Raw genomic sequence first — 27,634 nt, 5'->3', positions numbered from 1 at the left:
TGGAAGGAATATCCAAAGTGGCGCTGAAGAAAAACAAGGAGGATGAAAAGGAAGGAAGAAGACAAGAACAAGGAGGTATGAGTTCTCATTTGGGAAAAAATTTGGACTCAACATTTATTTATGTGAATATCTTGACTAATCTTGGAGTTAACAGTATGTTAAAAAAAATAGTAAGAGCTTATTATAAGGATAAAACTACCTCCCAGCCTTATTGGGCCAACATACTACTGAGAATTGGCCACCAATAGCTTAAAACTGTTTAGCCTTTTCATCTTAACACTACTCTTTGGAAGAATAAAACTAACCATTTTATTTAAAGACAAAGTGGACTAAAATTCCGGCAAAAATTTCAAAGTAAAATTTGCCTTCTATTATTTGGTCTCAACTTCATAGAAGTCACCTATGTTAGCAGTGAGAGCCAATGCTTTCCTATTACATTTATGACTTATCACTTGATATATAGTATAGATTCAAGATATAGTTAAAAATGAACAAATGATTAAGTGAATGAGTAGAAAATGACCTTAGGAATATGAGTTCTGCAAATGTTTTGCTAGATCAAATCAAAGCATTCATTTTAACCTGTGCCCTATCTTAAAGTATGCATTTGAGCACAACAAGCACAACAAAAATTTTGAGCACAACAAGCACAACAAAAATTTTGGAAAGAACCTTCCAGGAAGATAGCTAAAATTTGACATTTGTAGGGCATATATATACTTATTATACACAAAGAAGACAACATTTTAATATCATTTATTTGAAATGCCTCCAGAAAAGTTTAAGGCCATTATACAAAAACATTCATTTCATCAAAACATTCGTTGACTTTCTTCCAATAGGCTAGCACTTGACAGACCTCTTTTTTCAACACACTGGTCAAAGTGGCCAATGGCTCCTGCAAATAACAATTCATTCTTTTCCCCATCATCTAACTTTTCTCTACTTCTGTCCACAGCAGGTTCATTCATTTGCTAAATCAATAACAACTTGAAAAATGAAGCAGTTTTAAATAAACTTGTAATAGAAACAAAGTTCACCATGTTTAAAATCTATAAATACAGAAATATGTTTACGGGATAAAATTGACCACAACTTTTTTGTTTTTGAAAAATAATATACCTTGTTTTTATATTGATAAATCTTGTCACACAGCTTCTCTGAATGCACATGATAGATGTATATAATAAAATGACATAGTATTTACTGCTTTCCTTTCTGTAAACTTGAAAGACACGGAAGATAAAACTTTTTTGGCAATAATTTAGAATCATTACTACTAGTGCCGGTGTGGGTATAATTTTGCACAGGTCATCCTTAATATTTACACTCACAGAGAGCTTTTCTGTGTATTCAGTTAACTTTTTTAAAGATCTGCTACCTACCCTGCATTATAAATCAAGGCTGGACAAAGAGGTTACTAGTTTGGCTAACTATTCCTAATTAACTGTAGAGTTAATTAAGTTGGCCTCTAGAGAATGTAATTATAATTCTAATTGCAGCACAGAGCCAGAGACAGCAAACTCATGACCCAAAAATAGAGCAGGAGAACCCGAGGCTCCAGCCTTTTCCAGAAGGGCACTAGACCTTCCTTTTCTCTTTTAATGTTTCTCACATAAGGTCATGATGAAGCACTTCTTCCAAATTCTTCTCACACGTTTCTGTACACAGAGCCACTACTCGGTTTCAGTCTCTTTTTTCTCATCTCTTCATTTGTGTTCTAAAATATGAGTAGGCCTCGGTAGATGAAACAAAATGAAGATGGGTTTTCTTGTTTATCCTGCCAGAATTTTCCAGGCCCTTTGAGTTCTAGTCTGATGCTTAGGCTAGAAATGGTTCTCTAAGGCAAGCCAACAACTATGACAGAGACCCCCCTGGTACAATGCACATTTCAGGTCAAGATTCAAAGCTGACAGCTGCTTTTGTGCTGGTCCTTTTAAGGCCAGACTCTATTTCATGGTCTAATAGATTATTGCATCAAATTTACACTGGATGACATTGCAAGGTCAAGAGAGTGCTTCTCCCTTTGCAAAATTAAGCCTCCAGAATCCCCAGGGATGTTTACATGCTTTCTGGTTGGATAACATCCAACCAAATTCACTGAAAGGATTGATCTTTTCTGGTTTTCTTTCAAATGCCATCACAATACACGAGTGTCTTCCTCATGCCCTGTTTGCAAGGTCTTCTAAATTCTGTGCCTTCAGCTACCATGTCATAGAGCTAGAAAAGCACTAGAGAAACATGGAAGGACTCTCTAAGCAATCTACATGAAGCAGTAGTTTAGAGATTTTCTATTTTTTTTTAAATCCAGCAGGACATTTGAAAATAACTTGTTCAAGTACCTACCTCTCCATCCATCCAGACACTTGTGAAATATAATATAGGATAACAGTTGCCACAGATTCCAGCTTACATAGACAGATTGGCAGTTACAGTACTAGGGACAAAGGTACAGATACAGAGACGGGGTCAACATGGTCACGAAAGTATTAAAAAGTGCTTCTCCAAACCGTTCCGTGTGTGGAATGCAAATACTGTACAGGTAAGACACAGGGCTACTTTCAGGAAGTACGTGCTTCTGTCAGACATTGCTTTCAACGTGCCTGCTGTTCCCACAGGAAGAGTCTGTCTGTTCCATGTGCTCGCAGTCAAGGCTGACCTCACTTGTGTCCATACTACAGTCTGATTCACTGTCCGACTGGTCCATCTGTTCAAATTTTGTTTCTCCCTGTGGTTCCCTGCTCCCTGTGGCAGGATTTAGGAACGGTCCCTCGGAGTCAAGCACCCCAGCTTGTCCGGCAGCACACAGAACTGTTTCTTTGGCTTGACGAATACAGTTGAGCCACTGCTGTTTGTTGAAGGTGTCGTTGGCTTGTAGTGAGTGTGTCTGACTTTGGGATCCATTTTTAAAAGTAACTCTGAAGAAGTTTTTAACTAGAAATGAAAAACATGTGAAAACAAGGTCAATGGACAGATAGTTCTCCAGGCCAAAGATAACATATATGTAGTGACACTAATACCTAGTACCCATGGCGGACATCATTAATTGATCACGAAGTATGTCCCACTAATCCGGGACACGGCTCAGCAATACCCTGGTTGCCACCATCAATCAAACAGAGCTGACATAGGTCTAGCTCTCAGTTGCCTGCAGCAGCTAGCAAATGTATATCAGCTCAAAACAACTAAGTCTTATGTTTCAGGGGACCTCAGAAGTACCGGTTACCAAACCTGGATACGTATCAAAATACGCCAGAGAGCTTGCTAAAAATACAGATGCCTGGGCCCTATCCTTAGAGATTCAGATTCAATAGGTCTAAGATGTGCCCAATAATCTGTAATTTCAACAATTTCCTCAAGCTAGAGCTTTTCTCAAGTTTAAGAAACTCTTTGTAACATCAAACATGCCCTTGACCCATCACGTGAGAGTCATTTAGTATCCAATGACTGAGATGATATATAATGACACAGAGCTGTTATAAATTTAATTTCATTTAAAAATGAAAATACATATTAATTACCTCAACAAGAGCTACAGCACTTAAAAAAAATGGTAATGCACAATATGGAAGACATTTTGTTTAGTTTAATAACAACAACAGCATCAACTGGCATTTAATGGGCCCCACATGCCATGTGCAATGCTTGGTTCACAGAAGCATCTGCCTTCAGTCAGTTCCCTTGCATGATCTGTGTAGCCAACAGACCTAGGAACCACCACTTTGGATAAGTTCAGGCTCCAATCTTTGCTCTTGGGCAAGTGCCTTAACAACTCTGTCTCGGTTTCCTTATTTGTAAAATGAGGGAAACAAAGAGAACCTACCTTATAAGGTTTTATGAGGGATAAATGTGATAATACATGTAAGTCCTTATACAATGCCTGGCACATAGTCAATGTTGTAGAAGTATAAGGTACTATTACTACTACCACCATCACTAGAGTGGAGAGACTGATGAGTAAGCAAGAGGTCTTACATATTAATTACTTTGGCAATATGATGCCAATATTAACCCAAAAGGCTCAAACGTCCCTCTCTCAAAGACTTCCCCAACCATTTCATCTAAAACAGATCTACTGTTATCCCCGTCTAGCCCCATACTTGGTTTTAGTTTTCTTAACAGCACCCAAAATATTTATTTGTTTCTCATCTATCTCCTCCATCACAATGTAAGCTTCATAGAAGCAAGAAATTTGACTGTTTGGTTCACCAATGTGTACTTGTGCCTCGAACAGTGCTTGACACATAGAAGATACTCAATAGATAATGCCATCTCAGCTTGTCTTTGTTAAGTCCTTTGTTTATTCAGTCTCAAGTTAGAGAAGTCCATTTGAGTAATTACAGACAAACCCTCAACCCAGTTGACCATACTTATGTCTCTTTAGAGATAAGCCTGCCAGCTCAACTACAAAAGCCACTGTTATGCAACTGGTGTCTACACAGGGACTATGTGGTATTAAGCATGCTTTTACCCAACAGAAAGAGACAGAGAAAGGGAGCTAAAGGAGCACCAGTTATGTGCAGACAGGTTCACTTGCAGTATCTTACTTAAGCCTTATAAAATCTTCTGAAGTAGGTATGCATGCATCCCCACTTTGCAGATGAAAAACTTAGGCTTGTAGAGATTGAACAAAGTTACACAATCAGTAAGTGATGCAGTCTGAATGTGCTGGAATGCAGTTTGACTGCAAAGTCATGGCTCCTGTCACCAGGCAGCTACTCCCTTCTGAACCATCACTGCCAAAAATGATCAACAGGTCAAAACAAACTGTCATCCATACTTCTCTCATTGTTGCTGAATGCCCCTCGCAGAGAGCCACCCAATCTCACTTCTCCATCCTGCAGGTCTTCCAAGAGGAGGTCCTTCACAGGGATTGGCTGCCGGTACAACTGGTAGCAGAGTTGCTCGTTGTGGGTGATGGCTCGAGTGATCACAAGCACTTCTTGGAACAGGAAAACATGCAGTTTCTAGAAGAGAAGAATCCACAGGATATTCCTAAGTAACAACCTAATGAGTAATTGATTAGTGGACTCCTGAGGTAAGAGGTCTGCAGGTACCAAGTTCACACTAGATTATAAAACTTCTAGGCTCAAATCTACCTCTAGGAGAACAGAAGTTGGGCAGGTTGGAGGTATTTCCAGATGTATCTATTGCCTTTCTTATAGAAGCTCCTCCCTAGGGACCCCCGAAAAAGGTCTTTCTGCCTATGGACAACTGCAGCCAGGACTGCCAACTCCAGGGGCACTACTCACATTGCAATTCACAACCTGTGCAGAGACACACACCTCCAGCTCCCATAGAAAAAATGAGAAAGGGGAATAGAATGAAGTGGGTAATGAGGGGAAAAAAAGGTTAGTTCCTCCCTGGCTTTGGTTTATATGACCTGACATAATTCTAAGAGATCAAAATGGTCTGCAAAGGATGAAACTAGTATATCAAAGCCTAATATTAATCTTTGCTTCCCAATCTCCCTAAAACACTTGTTCCTTTAACCACAGAGATGATTATCAGCTTCATTCAGGCATTCCAACTCATTCCTGAGGAAACCAGAGTATGCTGCGGTAGCCACAAAGAGGATCAAAGAAGTTGTCCTCCTCAGTTAAGTTCATCAGAACCTCAATTCTCTGAAGAGGTAGTGCTCAAAAGGCTGACGACTGATGTGTGTGTTGTGGGCAAAAAGAAAATCTTAAAAATAAAGGCTCATGTCAAACCACATCGTGAAAGCAATTATACTGAGTGGAGTGGGGTAAATTGGCTCCATTCAATTCCAAGTGCCAGACCTTTCTCACTGCATGGAAATGCTTAGGAACTGAACTGAAAAGATTCACAACTTTGCAGCTAGATTCTGGTTTTCCAGAGGAGATATTTGAGATTGTTGAGTCAGGGGTCTCGAAGAGGAAACCAGAAAGGTAGGAGGAGAAATTCACACTGGAATATCTTTTTCCTTTTTCTTTTTTTGGTTATATAATAGTATGTATTTTTCTCTTCTTGAGTCAGGTTTTCAAATAAATTTTCAAATTTATTGACATAAACGTGTTCCTAGTAATATCTTATTATCTTTTTTTTTATTATAGTTGACATACAATATTATATTAGTTTCAGATATACAATATAGTGATTTGACATTTATATACCTTACAATGTGATCAGTAGCTGGTCGCCAAAGTTTTTTTACAATATTTTTGACTATATTCCCTGTGTTGTACATTACATCCCTGTGACTTAATTATTTTGTAACTGGAAGTCTGTATCTCTTATTCTCCTTTACCTTTTTCAGCCACCGAGAATCTTGATTTGGGGCAGAGGAAGCACACATTCAGCATTATAAAACAATTTTGTATTTGAGAGAAATGAGACTTGTGAGTCACCCACTCCCACCCTGCCACAGACAGAGAGACAGACAGACAGACAGACAGACACAGACACACACATACACACACCCAAAATTACAGAAACTAAAGTTCAACCAAACGTTGCCTGGTGGAAACAAAAATGATTCTGCATGGGGGTGGGGGGGAGTTGAAGAGTGAGATTTTCTGTTTATCGAAATGATTAAAAATGTATTTTAAATAACTGAAGAACACATTAAAGCACAAAATAACCAAGTTAAGGGCTTTTTTAGGAGGGATATGGTAGAAAGAATGTCTTAAGACTTTTCTCATGGGGGCAGGAGAGGGAAGGAGTTGGTTATTGTTTCACATATTAAAGGTTACCAGAGATACTTACACTATTTCTATTTCAATCAATCCTCTAGCCAAGATAGGCAGACTGAACTCAAATAATCTAGGAAACCTTTAAAACATATCCCTGACTTATGAATGTTCACTGAGCATTCCTCTTCTTAGTTTTCACTTCTTTTTGTCCTCAAACTATTGAGCTCTTCCTGACACAGAACTATTCATAATGACTTCTACAATTCTACTGGGGAAAAAAATAACTAAAACAAACTTCCCACCCTAACTACTATTTTTGTTCTCAAAAATCTGCCTGCTTGCAGTATGAACTAGAGTTCATCTTTAATGCCCTAGACACATCCAATCAGAGAGTCTCAGTCCTTGGCTAATGGACAGACAAAGAATAGGCCCCCATCACATGGAGTGATGCATCTTCCCAATTATTTCCCACAGGGCTTCTGAGAAAGAGTAGCCAAGGAGCCAGAGCATCTGACATTAGAAGTCCACCAGTGCTTTCCAAAAATCAGCAAGAAGCAGCTTTCCAAAAACCAGCAAAAGGCAGAATGCAGCTTTCTAGCAATCAGTAACTCCTTAGTCAAACAGAAACACATTTTAAGCAGTGGTTTGGGACAAGTCTCATTATTTCTGTTGCACCATCAGCTGGATGGATCGGCAGCACTGATAATGGTGCTATGGAGATACACTCAAAGATTTCAAGTAACATTTCCAAGCCCGCTCATAACTGCCACTTCATAGTCCAGGTCAAAAGGATGTCCCTTGACTCATCACAGTTTTATTAAGAACTCTTCAATCTAGTTCTGGCTTTCATTCCAAGGGTTGGCTAGATATTGAAGACAAAATACAATCGAAGTGGACAGACTCTTTCTTACCACTGAATTTAAATATATAATATATAAAATCAAATCTATGTTTTATATAAAATACAGTTTATATATAACATAAACATTATAATATATAACATACATATTAGCATTAATTTCTACTGGCTACGCATAAAAATAGCCTGGTGAGTTGAATGAATTTTGAACTTTCATATAATTCAAATCCATCCTTCTTTTATACAAGCATTCACTCACTCATTTGCTTCACGTGAGTGCCTTAGTATGTGCCAGGTCCCCATAATAGGTACAAGGCATAGCCCCCACTCTAAAAGAGCATGGTATAGTGGAAGATACTGACAGTGAGATGGAGAATTACAACTCACTTTAGTAAACATTCCAGAAGATATTTGTCTATTGCTATGAGAGGAGAGGAAGAATAATTTCACTATCTACAAAGGAATAAAAGCCAGGACATGGGGTATCTATAGGTCAGAGGTAGATATACAGCCAATGGAGGATAGGTTATTAATTTTAAAAAAACAAAAACAAAAACACTATTCTTCAAATGTCAGTCTGTAGATGGGTACCAATCCATAAGAAAGAAAAGAGTTTCTCATAAAGCTAAATGCATTCAATTTAAGAGCTGTTAATAGGATTTTAACATCCTATTAAAATCACCAATTATTTTTTGATATCAAAGTGGTAGAAGATAACTGTTCTGTATTTATTTTTGAAAGTCATGATCAAACAAAATAAAAAGTTGGTAACTATGCTCGTTTCCAAAATTCTTTCTATGTACTAGTCATGAAATTAAAAAAATATATATGTACTTTATATAACATATATATACTTTATATAACATATAAAGTACATATATACTTAAATATATACACAAATTATAAACATATATATTTAGAACACATATTTATATGTAAATTATAATCATAGAATGCATAAATACATGTAAAATATATATAACTATATGTATTCACATATATGGGATTCTACGATATAAAAGACATTGGAAAAAGCCATTTTTGTATAAAGAATGTAACTCTCGATAGGGAAAGTATAGTAACAGGAGGCTGGGCATCAAGTGGATTAAGCATTGGGGGAGACTCAGGATGAGACCAGTAAAGGGGAGTAGCCACTTACCACACCCCGGTTGTTTTTGAGTTCGCCATGACAACACAGCACTCTCGAGCTGTCAATCAGGGAGTCTTTCTGGCCTTCTTCCAAGTAAAGAAGCCGCTCTTTATAATAGCGGCATTCAGATTCCCCAGTCTTGGTGTTGATTTCTGCCACAATTCCCTGAATGATGTTTATCTATGGAAACAAAGAAGAAAGTACAAAAAGTAGGCAAACCATCCACCCAGCAGGTCCCAAGGGCTCAGACTAGAAGGTCACCAAGATAGACCTGGCTCTAATTCTGAGTTTTTGTTATCTAAGTTGTTGCTCTGGGAAGAGGGAAAAATAAATCCTTTTTATATATTGTCTCTATGCATCTATATACATACACATGTAGATATACACATACATACATATATTTATTTGTACACATATGCAGATATTTGTATTATACAAAAAACCAATGTTGATGCATACTTTTTTTTACCTGAGAGGATGAGATACAAGGTACAGCTTTCAATGCGCAGGACTCATAATACTTCACGTTGCACATTTCTTAAAACTATACACATTCATGCCCATGCTATACTATAGCATACATGAACAAGTAAGTTAAGGGAAGAGGGGTTTCAAAGCAATGGTAGATGCAATGTGGTTAATATAAAAGGAAGTAAAACGAAAAAGAGTACAGCACTGAAACATGATCAGTGGGCATTTACTCTGATGTTTTGTTATTCTATCACATGGATAACACATCTAAAAGTTAGAAAATATAAGAAAACAAAAGAACAAGAAATTAGTTGAATGAAAACTCAAAGATGCCAAACAAAAGCAAAGTAATGACTTCCTCAGCATGGTCCTCTGCCCCTAATAGTGAAAAGACCAAAATCCCATCTTCCTTCTGGTAGTAGTAACTGAAAAGAACTTAACAGATGAGAAATGCTAATAAGGCCTCTCCTTTCTCACATTTACTTAATGATAAAACAAACCAATCTCTGAAAAGCAAAGTTTTAGAAGAGGTCTTGACTCAGTAAAAGCTACCAGATCTAGTAATATGTTAAAATCTTACTGAATTCTAAGATTAAGTGATTATTTTTCACATGCTAGTAAAGTGATACCTTTTGCTCAAAGGAACTGGATGAAAACTTCTACCGTTATAACTTTGGCACTTCCATGCTAGTTCGACAGATCTTATAGTTCTGAGCTTAAGTCTGGTGACCGTATTCTATGGACAGATGTATAATCTGTATATTTTTGTAGCTATTAAGAGTTTCTAACTCTTTCTAATTCTTTTCTCTATTTCTAAAATATTGGTGGTAGCACTAATTTAATAATTAAAAACACATTATTTAAAAAAAATAGAGGTCTTTTTGTCATAAAAAAAACTTTTTGGCTTTTAATATTAACCTCATATTAAATATGTCCTGTGAAATTAATCTGAATTTGTTAACACAAAACAAGTAATAAATAGAACACTTTTGTATACAAACTTTGTCTTTCTTTTTTCCCCCCTCTTGATTTTCAAAAATGACTGATTATTTATTGTTACTTTCAAAAACAACCAAAAAAGAAAAATATACTAAAGTTATGACTCATCCTTACAATTAATTCCACTAATGTTTATTGAGCATCTATTTAGTGTTAAACTAGGTGGTGGCATTCAGAGAAATGAGACAGGTTCCTTAAAAAGCTTAAAGTATATGGAAGGTAACTGAGCATTTGTTTCATGTCAACCTTATCCTTTAACCTTATTACATTTTTAATATGTTGTAGAATCCATATTTTCCCTCTGCTTTTAAAGATCTTAGCATTAATTCCTGTGACTCATCTTATAAGTTAATTATTATTGGGTATACCTGGGCAGCTGGAATTGACCAGCGCTTGAGCCAATTCTCTGAGTTTCCTGCAAGTATCCAGGAAACCAGAAAGAAGATGTACTATGGCATAAAGATGTGCTCATATCCTAATTTAACTTAGGAACTGAAGAGTTAGCATATCACATGAAGATTAGTAAACTCAAATGCCACAGTGGTTTCTTAGGCAGCTCTGACTACTTTCAAATGGTGCTTCTTTCTCTGGTGTTTGAAAAAGTATAAAAAGACAAATAATGGAAATAATCAGTGTTATTCCATATTCTATGTATACATTTATAATAGTAACTCAGGATCTGCTTTACTTAAAATATTATTTTGTATTTATATCTACCTATATACCATGAATCTAATCTCTCTGCACTAGTTCTTGAGAGGAATTTATTTTGCAGAATTGCAATAAGGAATCAAATTAAATATAGCAGATTGCCAATAGCAAACAGTCATGGTAATTGTGCATTTAAATTTATTGTTGCATCTCTTATCAGAATTCAAACTGAAGGGAAAAGACTGGTAAAGGGAGCTGATGAGAGACACCTGGTAACAAACCAGAGATTAAGCCCACATATGCTGGAGTCATCATCCTCAAAGTGGAATCTGAAAGCCCTGTTTTCTAGTCCCTTGTGTGGTAATATCATCTACTAGTAGGATCCTGACATGAACCAAAAATAGCAGCCTTCACTGCTGTTGCATCAAAAGAAGGGCTGTTCTTCCCATTGATTCCAGCAATTTTTTTTTTTAAGGAGTTGGGGAACAGTGAGCAGAGGGAAGAGATGGTCTGCAGGATCATTTTCTGGCTGAAACAATCCTGAGAATTTAAAATGATATAAACAACCAGATCTCTGAACTATTTGAATAGCCAAAGTCCTATTTTAAGAAGTTCTCTTTGGGGGGAAATTTCTATCAACTTCCAAAACACTATTAAAAAATTCTAATAAACACGGTTGTTTATATACTGCATTAAAAGCAAGACCTTTCTTTAGATCTAAATCTGAATGCTTGATATAGAAGCAATTAAGAGTTCTTTGATATTTTTTCTTTTCATAGGTGGAAAATTTATTCAGGGAACACATAAATCAAGCTATATTGGTATTGTGGGTTTTATGTTCATCAGACATTCACGATGCACTCAAGAGTACAGGGCTAGCTATTTCTGCTCATCTGGGGTAATGCCACAAGGATTTTGAAAAGAAAAAAATCGCTGTGCCTATATTGTGTAAACAGGCATTTAGAAGACTTTCTTGGCAGATGTATTCAAATGCAAGTATAACATACTTCATATACAATCTGCCTCAATAACTAGGTGCATATTCAACTTCTGAATATGGCATCACATTTTACACACTAGGGAAACTGATGCAAACAATCACATTCTTATCTATTTGTTTTTAAATTCAAACTTTAGCTCACTGGGTGTTTTTTACACAGAGCATTATACTTTCATGCTTCATATTAAAAATAAATTGTTATAATAAAACTAAGCAGGCTCGTGTGCTTCAAAAAAGTAATTATTTAGACTAGCTTGAGCTCCCTTTTGTTTTCATTCTTGCAGACCACACACTTGCTGGGATGAAATATGGAGAAGAGGCAACTCTATTGCACTCTTTCTAATAAAAACAGACATATTGAAGTGAGATGGGCCTCATCCCTGGTGCCTGCATCCCCCATCATGCTGGACTGGGGGCCTGGTCTGTGCCAGACACATCAAACACCTCATGAACCAGGAGAATCTTTTCTCATTCTTCTCTATCCCAACATGGAGGCACCTGGCCCAGCTGTGTATCAGTGAGGCCTCTCCACAAAGCATGGTGGCCAGATAGCTTTCTGTAATTGCAAAAGCAACAGGGCTCAAAGCAGCCAGGCATTCAGCTCCAATGGATAGGATCATAAAGAAGTGGAAAAGGCACAGGATTTGTAGTATACACTGGCAGGATTCAGACCGCAACTCTAGCATTTGCTGGCTCTGGGTCTGGAAAGTTATTTTATCCCTCCAAGTCTCATCTGAAAATGCTTTTAATAAGAACAGCTATCTCATAGGTTACTATGAGGATTAAATGAGATACATAACCTATAAGGCAATTATATAAAGCTGATTTACAAGGTATTCCAGTAATGTCAGTAGGTATTACTATTATTGTTGTTGTTATTACTACTTATTATCATCTATACCCTTCTCTGGGAGAAGACAGGCAGTTTACTCAGCAAGTTCAAGGCTTCAGATTTTCAAATCACATATGCATCATCTTTTTGTTATAATCCCTGATCCAGTCGGGAAATGCGCCCTGTGAATTGATTTCTTAGCCTCCATCCCCACTGCCAACTCTCTGAGCAGGTTCCATGACTACACGCCTGGACCGCAGCAGCATCTTCCCTGTCCCTAGTCTCTTCCTCCTCTGTCCCTGTCCTACAGATGAGAGTAACATCTAAGGTTACATAGCTTGTCAGTGATGAAACTGGGATCTGAACTCTGAATCCCAGCCACTTACAAAACATAACATGGCAAAGGAAAAGTGTTTCTCAAATTGATATTTAAAACCCTCAAAAATCAGATTGGAACCCCAATCCTTTGTCTTTTTTCCTGTTGCTTTCTCAGAGTATCCTCAACCTCAGACCGATGGAATCATGGTATTCTCCAGGCAGGACCTGCTGTCATTTCTTCATACCTCTGTTCAGGCCAATTGCTCCTCCTGGCCTGCCATCTCCTCTGTCTGTCCCACTGAGCACCCCAATCAGAACCAAGCTCTTGGGGTAATGCTCATAGTTTGCAATATTCTCATGATATGGACCCCATTTTTCTTGGTCTTCTATTGATGCTAGGAAAGAATTCATATTTTCCCCAACTCAATAAACATCCACTGATGAGCAGGACTAAGTCCCCATTGCAATTGGAGATCAAAGAGAGCTAAATCTTAAATAGGTGTTGACTTCAAAAATAGGCTTTGGGGCTAAGGTAAAAGGCAACTCCCATTTGCTGACTAAACAAAGATATTCAAATTAAAATCTCCACAGAGATTTTAATCCTCACAGCAATGGTAATAGATTACAGGGTCATCTATGTAGAATCAAGAAATTTTAGAATCAAAGGGATCTTAAGAATTTATTTTATGTAAACACTACATTTTATAGTTTAGGAAACTGAGGCAGGGAGAAGAGAAGTGACTTGCAAAATCAAAACATGGTTGATGGCAAAGCCAAGCCTGGAACCCAAGATTCCTGAGTCTCATGTACCCAGGGACCTTTCATTCACCCATTTATTTACCCAATCCTCTACCATTACAGGGAGAAATTAAGAAGGGAATGGAGAAAGAAACAAACTTACAGCTTCTTCCAGGTGCTGCTGATCTGGATTATCATTTGGTGTGTGCCTCAGGATTTCTCGAAGAAGCAGAGGATATTTTACCAGGCGGCTTCTTGGAATATCAAGGAAATTCCAGAGATCTAGTTTGCGGCTAAAGGGGGATTCTAAACAGCGCTGAAGGAAATCCTGGACTCGGTGATCTTGTTTTTTGTGGTCCAGCAGAGCTTTGGCAGCTACTTGATTGCTGCAGTAGCTGTCGTAGGAGCTGAGACAAGGCAACTAAGAAAAGAACATCAGAAGAGGATTGGAGTGTTAAAATAATTGAAGGTACAGGCTAATATTACTTGTTGAGACTGAACAAAACCTAACTGGTCTCCAGCCCTGGCCAAATTCCTTTATCTGCATAGCTGGAGGAGACAGACCAGTACAATCTTCAAAATGCCAGGCAATGGACAGTTGCTTCAGGCTCTGGCTTCCTTGCACAAAGTAATTGCCTCAGTTGCATGTTTACTTCCTTGACTGTTAAGACCCCTATCCTAATTTGTTTGCATTTCTGCCAATCTAAGAAAGAAAAGAACTAAAATTTTTGCATATGCATAGAGTTCATAATTTTCCTAAACTATCAAAAGTATCTGGTGAGGGGAAAGTCTATTTTTTATTTAAAAAAAAAGAAAGAATTTATTTTAAAATGATTCGTAAGAAACTCATCCAGAAGACTCTGGCATAAAAGAAGCAAGGAGTCTGACTCTGCAGGTCAGCCCTTGGCATGGCATAGTGCAAGCTCCTCTACATTAGTTTAAGGTTAACTGATTCCAAGGTGGACCAATCTAAAAGAACTTCAAGGAGTTAAAGTATAATTCGTAAAAAATTAGATGCAAAAAGCACTTAGAAAAATCTTTTAAGTTAGTTCTGACAAGCCAGAAATGATTCTTGGCTCTACCCAATGGTTAATATCATAGTACCATGCAAAGAACAACTAAGCTTAAGACTTTGGAGGATTACAGCTCCACTATTTCCCTTCCAGCAAAATACTAATTTCTCTGACATGTCCCATCAGTCAAATTGTGCAAACATGGAGTCAGAGACTAAATGAAAGTTCTGTTCATCTTCCTTTTCCACTCCTTCCTTCTAGTGGCACCCAACGCCATGCATCCCAATGCATGGGCTGTCAGCTTCCAAAAAGTTACAGGAGGTAATAAAATGCAGCCAATGGCTCTGCTGTATGCTTCTCTCTTTTGGACCACAAAGCCACAATCACCATGACACCTGGTCTGTAGAGGGATTCAGTGCAAGACAGTGATGAGAGGGTCTTTCATTTCTGTATCCCCAGTACTTACACTGGGCGTACTATACAGCAAAATATGTATTCTGAATGAACACATAATGAATGTTTAATGGATTACCCGATTAGGTAATATTTGATGGCTTAGGAACACAGCTTAAAAATAAATTGTGGCAGCATCTGAACAATGTGTCAAAGTTTAAATACTCTGCTGCTTCCTTTACACCTCTTATTGAAATTATTCTCAGTGACTGAAACCAAAAAAAAAATACTAAGAAATTAATGTTTAAAAAATTTATTGTAGAGTTTGACATTCCTTGAAATAGCTACCTTCTTTACATGTTATGAAAAACTTCTATTTGTGTTAAAAAGAGCTGCAGAAATTCTTTCCTCAACCTTGTATTTGAAAGTAATAATTGGTACTTACTTATACACACACACACACCCCAGACGTGGTATTGTGGCTTATAATTTAGGTTTTCAGAGTTAATGAAAATGAGCCTCAGTCCCTCTTAATTTCATTTCCACTTCCTTGCCTTTTAAAGAGACCTGGAAATGTCCAATGTTTTCATTATGGGGAAACGAATCAGCAGTAACCATTGGACATAAATTAGGGAGGAACTCCAACAACACTAATGCTTGCTGTCCAATGGGCCATTACTTTCTGTGATCCTGCCGCCTCTGCTGCCATGTCAACCAAATCCAGCTCTGGTCCTCTGTTCACACCCTACGGGGTGCTCATTTCCTGGACATGACCTGAAAGGCTACCTGGTTCAGGCCACTGGCCAGAAAAGGCCACAAGCAATCTATATAACTAGACAGGGAAAGAAGAATGTACACACTTTGGTTCTCAAATACATACCCGCGCACTTATATAGAATGTGAGAGGCAATAACACAGTGGTTAAAAAGACAGACTCTGAACCAAGGAGAATCATGTTCAAAGGCTAAGACAGTTATTATTCTCCACTTACAAAATGCATGTACTAATATCCTCCTCTCTTTTAATGAGATAAGGCAGATAAAAAGTGTAACCTGAGCTCAGCTCCTGGTTAAGAATCAGTAAGTACTAGCTATTATTTATTATTGTTTATCCTTAGAATATTTTTATTGAAGAAATTGTGGTTGAGAGAAGCAGAACCACTTGCTCGGCTGGAGAAAAAACCAGTCTGAAGTGTGTTCTCTCCCCCGCTCTCCTCTCAAAGCTCTGAACTACTCACCAACTCTTTAGGCTATCAAGAAAGAATTTATAAGGGAAATTCTTTCACTTTCAAAAAAAATTCTATCTCCCTAACATTGTGAAAAACGTCAGAACAAATTGATATTTTTGCTTCCATGTACCCTGCCTCTCTCTTTGGAATTTAAAATTTAATTAGAACCCAAATTAACATGAGAACTTGCTGCCTTGGAGAGCTTATAAATTATTTTATTACTGAAAAAACGTTAGCATGAAGATAAGTCACTTGAGAAGTTGTTTCTTTATGCAGAGAAAGCTTATGAGAGCAGGATGACCCATCAGGGAGACTGATCCTCATAACCAGGGTGGTTCCCTGAAAAAAAAAAAAATAAAACTACCACTCTATTTAAGGTCTTCAAAGTAAAAGTAATTGATTCATTCTAAGGTCAAAAGAACTGGCCAGGGCTATCCCACTCGGGAGGCTCACTTGTTTAAAAGGGTTTTTTTTTCCCCCCGACTTTATTCTTTGGGAGGAAATAAATCAATTTTTCATGGGTCAAACGGGCTCTGACTTTTCTCATTCAAAGTCCAGTAAGATGTTTATTTTGCTCTGTTAAAAAGACCAGAACTCAAACAGATGTACCCTTTGGTTTACAGTTCCCACTCGCACGGACACATCTGCAGTTAAAAGAGGGAAAACATTTAACAGCTCGTCAGGCCTGATAAATAAGAACTGTTTCTCATGAGGCCTGGTAACAATGGGCCAGTTGTTTAATTTTAGGCTGCTCTTCAAGCTGCGAGTCCCCATTGATGTCTGAAGGATCTAGATAGCAATGGGTTGGCATGGTCTCACTTCCTTTGGGTATGTACAGAAAAGGAATGCAAAAGCTATCCCCAGATCAAACCAATTTTCTAACAAAAGTGACAAACATTTCTTTCAGAAAAAAAGTTAATAACAAGGCAAATGTCTACACTTTTGCTTCTGGCACAAACTAACAGTCTGTATATGATATCTAAGGAAATCACATAGTTCCATATTGCCATCTCATCAGAAACAGAGTAGCCATCATGCTAATTCTGGAGTGTGGCCTCATTGGCCCCTTTGCTACCATCAAAGCAGTCTGCAGACTCAGAAAGTTTAACACATACTGAGGCACACCCTCTCTTCTCATTAAACCTTCTCTGTCTCTGGCTGGTTGGCTTTCTTTAGAGAAATTGCCTTGTGGGCTAAAGAAGTTACAACATCTATCATGGCTCATAATAAAATGAAAGTCAAAAATATAAGATGAATAATCTCTCCTGAAATATTAAGGCACATTTTCTAAATTATTCATCTTAGAACATTACTTGTCTTTCTGATACCCTTGGGATATTTCAGCCTCAGTGCTAAAATTGACTCTAGAACTAAAACTAGCTAAGTCATGAAACCCTCAAAGTTTCTTGATCAAGGCAATAATTGAGAAGCATAAGTTAATATGAGATCATCATCAAAACTTAGGAACTGGAAGGTTTTAGGAAGGTTAAAACACAAATATAATTTGATAAAGGGAACTCACATAGTGAGAGTAGAATTTATAACCTTCACAACACTCTTCAAATGGTAGAATGACTCTAATACTTGCTGTTGTGGCACTATCTGCCTATTTTTTCTGGATTGTTACGTGGCTCAGAGTGAGGAGAGAGCTATTCCTGCCTGGATGAAGTCATCAAAGTAATCTGCTTTCATTACCTGCTTCATAATAAATGAAAAACACCTGGAGCTGGGGTGGAGCACTCAAGCACTCAAAGAAGGAAACAGAGAATGCAGGGACGTTGCAAAACAGAGTACATGCTTTGTGTAAAATCAAACAAATAAATAACTGTTTCATGCACCAATAAAACACAAATTCAGTCCAAGACCATAAATTTAGAACCACTAAAGTCACAGCTGATGTCTTTAATTAGGAAAGAAATGGGGGTTATATTGTTCTGAAGGTCAGTATAACATTCAGCTTTCCTATGAAGTTACCTAGTAATGTAAAGAGGAGGCAAGAGGATTAAAATGTTAATCAAGCCACATTCAGAGACTGCAATATGCTGATCGGCCCAGCAGCCAAGCCCGGAGGACACCTTCAGGACAAAGGAAGATTTCTGCTGGGATTACTAACAACAACCCAATCCTCCACACGGGTGGAAGTGAAACAGGATCAACAGTCTTTAAGTAGCTGCGCTACACAAATAAAATCATTCATTCCTCATGGCTAAAACCATGGGACCTATGAATTAAAGTCTGGGAACTGCCAGCAGGCCTTTCAGACTACATACTCTTCCCCTTCCCTTTCCTCACTGTATGTCCATATCCAAGGAAATGGGAACTAAAGAATGATGTATAAACTGAATTTCCTGAACACTCAGGGTACCTCTCACGCTTTTTCTGAACTCTGTCTCTCTCATCGTCCTTGACTCTCTTAGTCCCTCTCACTTTGCCTTTGAGAGGAGACCACACTCTGTGGAGTGTTACCCCTTTTCAAATAAATTTTCCTTTTGACTCTAATTTTGGCGTGTATGTTGAATTCTTTCTCCACTCTGCTAAAGGACCCTCTTCTTCTCTTGGTGCAGGGCTTGGCCTCTCCATCACTTGATGTGGGGAAATTTGCCCTGTCCTGCACCAATAGGATCAGATATATGATAAACATTAACGACATTTAGTTATTACCTTATTTATGAAACTACGTTTGACCATGCAAATTAGTTGATAGCCTGAATAAAAGCTTTATTATAGTGATTGACAGAAATATGTCCTTAAATTTTTACTGGAATAGGCATGTTAATAATTATATTAATAACTGGCCTGAATTGAACATTAACTAATTTTACTGCAAAAAAGCATGTTATTTTTAAATGCAGTAAATTTGTAATAAGAAAAAAATTGTTTCTATGTTTTGAAGAGATAAAGCCTAGCTATAATGATAAATTTGACTACGAATTTGCTATTTTAAATTTTTCTGATGTAAAATCAATGTTTGCCAACAACAACAAAAAAGTCTAGCTAAAATGAGACTCCATTTAAATTATTGAAATTTATCTTCGATCAAGACCAGAAAATTTTTCTTACCCAGCCCACGAGGATGGGACCAACATGTTCAGTTGAGCCATCAGGCTTACGAACATCTCGAAGCTGACTAAGGAGCTCTGTCAAAAAAACACAACCAGAACGCTTATTTTGTTAGGCATTCAAATGCAAACAGGGCTGGAAGCAGATTCTGGGTTACTCACATTATTATATAATCATGATTTGTACAAGACAACTCAGTTAAGGGTACAAGTCATGACTCATTCTGGGAACAAAATTATACCTTCATGTAGAGGAATTAGAGAGTCCAGTGTTCCGAAAATTTGATTCAACTCTTGTTCTGTCATTATGGAGAGTTTCAGCATGGGGTCATGATAGGCCTGCACAAGAACAGCAAGAGATGGAAGCAAACGTTTAAAATCAGCGGAAGTAAGTTGTTAATGTAAATGGCTTCTGAGAGGCCCTACACAATAACAAAATATTTGGCTCTCCCCAACAACCTCTCCCAGAATACTGCAGAAACAGCAGATGGGTTTGGCTGAAGCAGATGGGAATCTAGCATTGCCTTGAGCCTTTTGTGGTTGTTAATAAACCAAAGCAGATATTTTAAAAAGCATTTTTGTTCTAGTACATCATACATCTAAGAAAGAGCACAAATCCTAAATATAGAGCATATTTGATTTATATGTTTCAAAAAAAATTAACTTTATTATCACCTCTAATTAATGATAGTTAAACAAGAACACACAATTATACCCAGGGCACTGTAATAGAATAGATGGCACAGTCCTTGCCTTCAAGGAGATTTATAAAGCTAACTGAGAAGAAAATAAAAACACACGGAAAATTAAATACATATTTAAAAATAGTTTAAGAATAAAAAAAGGAGTCATGTCACATGACAGCAAAAATTTATCAAATCATAACTGTTCTAGAGAGTCAGAGAATTACAGCTTGAGTGGTCAAGGGAGATTTTAAAGATGAGCTGCTTGGCATAGAAAAGGAGGCAGCAAATATTGTTAAAGAATGAATTGAGATTTGCACTCATTCCTAGAGGATGGCTAGATATAGATGGTTGAAGGGAAAGGGAAGGGTTTCCAGGAAAGAAGGATCATCATAAGGAAAAGGATGGCAGTGAAACATCTTAAGACATTTGGGTTTGGGAAAATTTGATGCAGGAAAGAGGAGATGCACCTATGACCAGCAAGATGTCTCCCAGAGTTAAATGCCTTCTTTGTCTTCCTTGTCTTCCTCTTCCTCTCACCCTGCCTAAAACTCAATTGGTTGGCCATCTCTCAAGAATGTTACAGATGGGACTTCATATTAGCAGAAAGTTGGACTAAGGACACCTAAATGAAGAGACACCTCTTTCCAACCCTGTGATTCTTTGAGGAGGCTGTGAATATCAGATGAAGGACCCTGGATTTTAGCCTCCATTGGAGTCACTGGAATGGAAAGGTTTTTGAGGAAGATTTGTTGCCAAGACTATACAGGTTACATAAGGCATGGGTTTCCTCTCCCTTCCAGTACATAATGTGATTAAAACACAAGTTTCTAGATAAAAGACCCTAATTTACATTGATAGTGTGCAATTTCCTCACTTAACCACTTTATCTACTTTTGAGATTCAAATGACTTTTACTAAGACACAGTTCCAGTTTCAAACCATTCACACATTCTTTCCCATAGATAAGGAGGCCCTGAATATGAAACTTCTAGGACAACTAAACATTCTCTCATTAAACTGAAGTATTCTCTGAGGTGCATTAGAGACATGCAGAGGAGAACTCCTAAAGGTACTGGGTCCAGAGAGCTTTCTCATTTTGAGCCATTTTCCCCACTGCTTGGTTTTTGCAGGTCCTTCAATTTTTGATGACCTGTCTTAACAATAAAAAGTGCTCATAAAGCACAATTTTAGAAATGTGAAATTACTCAGAGGAAAACAATATGTGGTGACTCAAATGACCGCTGGATTTAAATTTACCTTTTTTGCCAATTTCAAGTCCTCTATCAAGTCTTCTTCTCCTTGAGAAAGCTCAAAGATTGCCTGCAAGAAAAGATAAAACACATCCACTAAACTCTTTCTTCATTTATAAGACCAAATTCAAACAGTGCTGTTTACAGAACTCAAAACTCCAAATCTATTTACTTCTTAAGTATTTAAATTATTCTTAGAAAGTTAAATTAACCTGCATCAAGTGGCTAAAAAACCTACAAAGGTGAGATGTTGCAAACTTCTGTATAATGTGCTTATCTGTTAGTGGGATAAAGAGGTTCCATATCTTTCCAATCCAACAAATCATCTTTCATGTTATAGAACTTTGATGCAGCCAAACAAGAGGGAACTATTTTAGGTAAAATAATTATAGTTTGACTATGGATTCGAGTCTGTTATGAGTGGCAAGCATAATAAAAGATTCACGGTCTGTTCTCAGTGATGGACATGGCAGTATTATTAATTGGGCCATCACAATTTGTCTTCTTTCTACTCAACAGAAGATGAATCTCAACAGAAAGCTTTATTCCTATCAGCTACTTGTCCTGAGGCTAGAATTGTAGGAAGAATCCATTATTTTATCACTCTAAATGTCTAGTGAGGTTAATTCACTCTAAATTACTTTTCAGCCCTACATGGTACAATAAATGAAATTATAGGAGCTGGCTATGTACAAGAGTGTGTAAAGGGGCCATTTCTAATTTGGCTCTATTAAGCCATCATCATTTAAGAACTATGATGTGCAGAACACTCCTTCATTCTCCTCTGTGAGTCTAAACTGTTGGCAAACATTACATTATTAAAGGATTATGTGTTTGTGGCGATAGTTCGGGAACCACTACATTTCTTCCAGATTAGAGGAAAGAAGCGAGCAGGCTTGGAGAACATCTTTCACTTGGGGGGCTGGTGGACTGGGTGGACTGCAGGACAACGACCTTCTCTCCCGCAAAGCCTGTGGAGGCAGAATACTCGCTGGAGGCCAGTGCATGGTGACACTTCCCGAAGTCCAGTAAAACCTCCATGCCATGTCTTCCTGGTAATCTATTTAGTTAAACCTTTTATTTTGAAATACAGATTCACATGAGAAGTTGCAAATATAGTAGAGAGAGGTCCTGAGCACAGATTACTCAGCTTCCCCCAATGGTGGCATTTTACATAACTATAGAGCATTATCAAAACCAGGAAATGGATTGGTACAATACAATTAACTAGCCTTTAACTGGCCCTTCCTCAGATTTCCCATTACATCTATTTTACTAGAGCTCCCTACATAAGTCTGACTGTCTGACTGACCAAATGTGGCCCCCCAGAGAGGAAAATCACAGAACCCCACACTGGGATACTACAGTTGGTATCTGTGGTGAAGCAACACAATGCCACTGTAAAGACCACTGGCTTTGGAGTAGGCAAGACCTTGGTACAAATCCCAGCTCTGTAACTTTCTAGGTGCGTGACATTATGTTAACTGTGCCTTAATAATCTCATCTGCAGAATCGATCCTTCCCTCCTTCCTTCCTGCTATCAGATTGTACAAGTTATATATGCACACTATTAACACTTGAGAAAAACACAGAAAAGTATAAAGATAAAAAATTTTAATTACTCATAATACTGTCTTGTTAATCATTGTTAAGCTTTTGCCATATTTCTTCACAGGATTTTTTTCAGTGCACATGTTATTTTGAAATGCTTTATTTATTCATTTTTAAATAGATAATACATTGACATGGTTCAAAATTTATAGTGTAAGAATGGGTACATGGTGAAAACTTTCCCTCTCACCTCCTTCTTCCAACTACCCAGTTTCCCTCCCAGGAGGCAACAATGTTACCAGTTCCTCGTGTATCCTTTCAGAAATATTTTATAATTCTACCAGCAAATACATACATATACACATATTAATTTTTTTCTTCCTCTTTTACTTAAATGGTAGCATACTGTATACCCTATCTTGTGCCTTGCTTTATCCACTTAGCCATATATACATATCAGCACTTTTTGTGTTTCTACAGCTATACAGTATTCCATGTATAAACATTCATTATTTAACTAGTCCCTGGTAATAGATGTTCAGGCTCTTTCTAGCACTATTATAAACACCACTGTGATGAATAACCTTATACATGCACATCTTTTCATCTGTGTATAAGTGAGCCTGGCAGAAAGATTCCTAGAAAAGAATTGCTGAGTCAAAACCTAGAAAGTACTTCTACTTCCAATGTCAAGTTCTCCACAAAAATAGATATTCCAAAGATTTCACTAGATGACGCTCATCTGAAGTACTTAGCACAGCTTGGCACATGACAAGCTCTCTATTAAGGGTAATATTACAGCAGCCATTTAGGGCTATTGATACAGAAAACTTACAGGTAATGAAATTAACTGCATTTCCTAGAAAACTTTTCCACAAAACTGAATCTAAGTTTTATAAACTGAATATTCTAAAATAGTCTATAAGTTGCTAACAAAATGTAACTAGAGTGATTATTTTTGTGAACAGCAAAAATTCTTCTTGGTAGATTCAGGCTTTCATAGCAGTTTCTTTTTAAAGAAGCAGCCACGCCCACCCAGCTGGATGCTGGTTTCTCAGTTCCTTAAAAGATCTGACACTCCAGGTTTGTCCTACAAATGCAACGGAGAATTGATTTGGAGACTGCAGTGTAGACCTCAGCTAGGCTCTCCACCTGCAGTGTGCCTGGTTCCAGACAAACTGCCAATTCCAGGGGTCCCAACCCTACCTCCTGACGTTTGATTTCCTTGGATGTAAGCATCTGATTGACACACACATCGAAGGTCTCACTCCACAGCTTGCTGTCTCTCCGCTTGGTGCTCGAGGGGGCGGCATTTCTGGACCAGGGTCGAGGGTTGAGGATGTCAGGACGGCTTTCGCTTCGGAAGCTAATGGAGCGCTAAACAATGAGAAAAAACAAACTGTCACGGGGGCAGCAGCAGGACTGGGTGGATCGTTTGAGCAGCTTCCTGTCCCTGACAGAACATAAATCAGACATTTGCAAGAAAGAGAGGACAATGCCAGGAGGCCTTTTGGAAAACAGTGCATTGTCTTGAGCCTACGAGCTAAGGAAAATTGGACAAGGGGCCGCTTTTACACACGTACTGGGAGTATCCTTTCTGTGAGACTTGGGCATGGCATAAAAACGCTCACAAAGGCAGCTCTCAGACAAGCGATGGACTCTACTTTTTCTTCCAGTGGACATCTCCGTACTGTAGAAGAACAAGGGTTAACAGTAGTGGCTATCCTTTAAAAAAAACAAACAAGCAAACATCTAGCCAGTATTCTTACTCTCCTCCTCCTGCTAGGAACAGAATTCCATTATCTTTGCTATCCCATCTCATGTGGTTTGGGTGGGCTCCCCGAAACTTGACCAATTAGAGGACTCCTCCACCCTGGTTCAGGAAAGGGCACCTGATTTCCTGAAATCTGTTACATGATTCATGGGAGAAAGAGTGGAAGAGTCTTTCTTCCTTTGGGAGCTTAGAAGATAACACTGCAGGACTTTCTTGTAGCAAATCTCTCTGGTCACAAAAATGAGTCTGTCTGCTATAGGAGAGAATAAAGAGATGTGTGGGACGAAGGATGGAGAGAAAAACCGACAGAGGGAAGGAGGAAGAAAGCTTTACCAACATTGTTTTACCCCCTGGATCCCATTGTGCTTGAATCCAGGAAGAATCACTCTTAGACTAAGGGGCTTATACATTCCCCTTTTTACATTCATCTTAGTTGAGCTTCTGTCAACTTGAAAAGTACCAACTAATATATACTAAATACCATCTTGGTGGTAAATGAAGCCTGTTCCCGAGTTATTTTCTTATTTTCCAAAGAGGCCCCGGTAGACTTTGGGGTGGCCTAACCACCCAAACTCTACCCTTGTGGCTGAAACATGCTACCACAGTGCTTTTTTTTGACAAATACAAATGACCAAGAAGAAAACTGAGTGCATCATCTTTAGCCTTTGGTCTAGAAGATTTCAATACACTTACTGAAATCTGTAAACTGCCAAAGCAATGAAGTGTTGCTGTGCTAAAAACAAACAAACAAACAAAGAACAAAAAGCAAAACACCTGCCATAGCTGTTGCCACATGTCTGTGGCCTTCAGTGTGAAGTTCCAGTTCCTGTTTGGTAGGCTTCTTGTGATCTGACCATCGTCTATATATCTAGGCTCACCTCCTGCCACTTATCCATGATCCCCCTATTGTCTAGCCCTACTAGGCTATCTGCCATTCTCTAAATGCATCATGCTTTGCCAACCCACCGTGCTTCCTTCAAGCAGTCTTCTCTTCCTAGAATGCTTTTCTTTCATTTCCTAGCTGGTTAACTCCTAACTGTCCTCAGGATATAACTCAAACACATCCTCTAGGAAGGCTTTACCAATGTTTTCTACTCTCTCCCAGAGCAATTTGAACATATCTCTGATATATTAACAATCACATTTTATTATACTCCATGGTCACCTGCTCTGAACCATATACTTCCTTAGGACAGAAAGTGATTTTGCATGTGACATATGTGTCATCATCATTAAGACACTGTAAGGTAGCTTCCAAATATTTTGAGATTCAACAATTAAATTTAAGAAAGTAAAAAGACAATTTTAAGAGAACTATTCAAGCTAAGGGCATTGTTAAATAAGTTATAATTCATCTGCTTGATGGAATATTATCTAGTCATCTAGAGATAATTTTAACTGCTAAATTAAAATAAAATCAGGATTAAAATCTGTATGTAAATACTTGATAATTATGAAAAAAGTGTACATGAACAAAGATATAAAGGGAATGCCACAAAATTCAATTGTTTTTGTCTGATGACATGATAAGTAATGTTAGCCTGAGTATACAACTCTTATAATTCAAGAAAAATAAGTGAAAACTGTGAAAAGAAACTTCCGAGGGACTTTCAGGTACTACCACAAACTTCTGGGAGCAGGAAGCTAGCTGTTTGCAAGTACTAACAGAGCTTCTCAGGCTGGCACAGGCATGCATGCACTCCTGGGCTTATTAATGAGCTCACGATCATTGAACCAGTATGCTGGTCAAGAAAGTACTTGCTCCAAATACGTAGTTCACTAATGGTGTCTTGCAAATCCTTGTGATCTCTTGAAAATAGGCCCTTATAAACAGTGGCCAGACTAATGCTTGCAGATCCCCATCACTCAGAATAAATTAGCCACAGGCACGGAAAAGGTCAAAACAAGCAAAGTGAGTCATCAAATAACTCACTCATCTCAGTTAGTGGTTCTGATGCCAGCTGGGGTGGGAGTTAAAGAGCAGAAAGGAAAATACAAAAAAGTAGATTCAAACTGAAAGACATTTTCCACTTTCACTTGAGAAAATTGACCACCCACCTGTTACAGTTTTAGTCCCTGACCAACTTTGAACTCTCTGCTCCCCACCACCAGTTTCAAAGTAATTTATACCAATTTTAAATTTTCATACATTACAAAAGTATTTAAATTAAGTACAAATTCCCTCATTTTCCCAAGTCCACTTCCCAGAAGTAACTGCTATTAAGTTTTTTCTAGATCTTTCCAAACCTTTTCTGTGTATTTGCTAACATTGACAGAAAACAATCTTTTTTCACTCAGCAGTATGTCTTTCCATGTTAGTACATAAGATTTATGCTTTAAAAAAATAATTTATTGAAGTGAAATTCACACAACATAAAATTAACCATTTTTAAAGTGAACAATTTAGTGGCTTTTAGTATATTCACAACGCTGTGGATCCACCAACTTCATGTCATTCCAAAACATTCCCATCACCCAAAGTCATTCATTCTTTTTTATGGCTGCAGTTAGTATCCCATGGTCTGGATGGACCACATGGATCCAATGAATCTCTAACTGATGGACATTAAAATCGTTTCCAGTGTCTGGCTATTACAAAAAAATGCCTCAGTTAACATCCTTTATGTGTTTCTGCTGGTATTTCTGTAAGGCAGATTTCTTAAGTAGAATTCCTTGGTCTAAGAATTATCAACATTTTAACGTTGGATATGTACTGCCAAATTGACCTCCAAACAGTCTGTCCCCAGAAAAGTATGTGATAGTGCACTTTTTCCACACTCTCATCAATAGGATATTATTTTCAATCTGATAGGGAAAACAACTATACCTTAATTTCAGTTCCAAGTTTTGGATATGAGATTGAACAGCTCTATTGCTAAGAATTCCTTGTTCTGTGTTTTCTTAGTGATTGCTGGGCTCGGGTACTAAGGGGGAAGGAATGGGGGTGAAGATCACCAGGAATGTCACAGAGGGGCCATTATGTGCTTGCCCAACCTTAGCTTCCGTTGA

General features: G+C 37.9%; 1 protein-coding gene across 2 annotated transcripts in view; it reads right to left on the bottom strand.

The window, feature by feature from the left end:
- Positions 1–739: 739 nt before the first annotated feature.
- ARHGEF3 (Rho guanine nucleotide exchange factor 3) overlaps positions 740–27,634 on the bottom strand; it is a 63,234-nt gene continuing 36,339 nt past the window's right edge. Inside the window, exons 3-11 of one of the 2 annotated variants that reach the window (XM_025050811.1) lie at positions 24,058–24,228; positions 21,308–21,370; positions 19,607–19,703; positions 19,366–19,442; positions 16,558–16,644; positions 13,835–14,092; positions 8,672–8,842; positions 4,781–4,967; positions 740–2,934 (exon numbers count right to left, since the gene is read on the bottom strand). In XM_025050811.1, the coding sequence (XP_024906579.1) occupies positions 2,582–2,934; positions 4,781–4,967; positions 8,672–8,842; positions 13,835–14,092; positions 16,558–16,644; positions 19,366–19,442; positions 19,607–19,703; positions 21,308–21,370; positions 24,058–24,228 (1,464 nt within the window). In that variant the 3' untranslated portion in view covers positions 740–2,581. The remainder of the gene's footprint in view (positions 2,935–4,780; positions 4,968–8,671; positions 8,843–13,834; positions 14,093–16,557; positions 16,645–19,365; positions 19,443–19,606; positions 19,704–21,307; positions 21,371–24,057; positions 24,229–27,634) is intronic. The other variant, XM_006917520.3, reaches the window with a different exon arrangement.

This window comes from Pteropus alecto, unplaced genomic scaffold (assembly GCF_000325575.1).
Source record: "Pteropus alecto unplaced genomic scaffold, ASM32557v1 scaffold75, whole genome shotgun sequence".
Taxonomy (NCBI): Eukaryota; Metazoa; Chordata; class Mammalia; order Chiroptera; family Pteropodidae; genus Pteropus; species Pteropus alecto.
The sequence above is the reverse complement of the archived record's forward strand: the minus strand, read 5'-3'. Positions and strand labels throughout refer to the sequence as shown.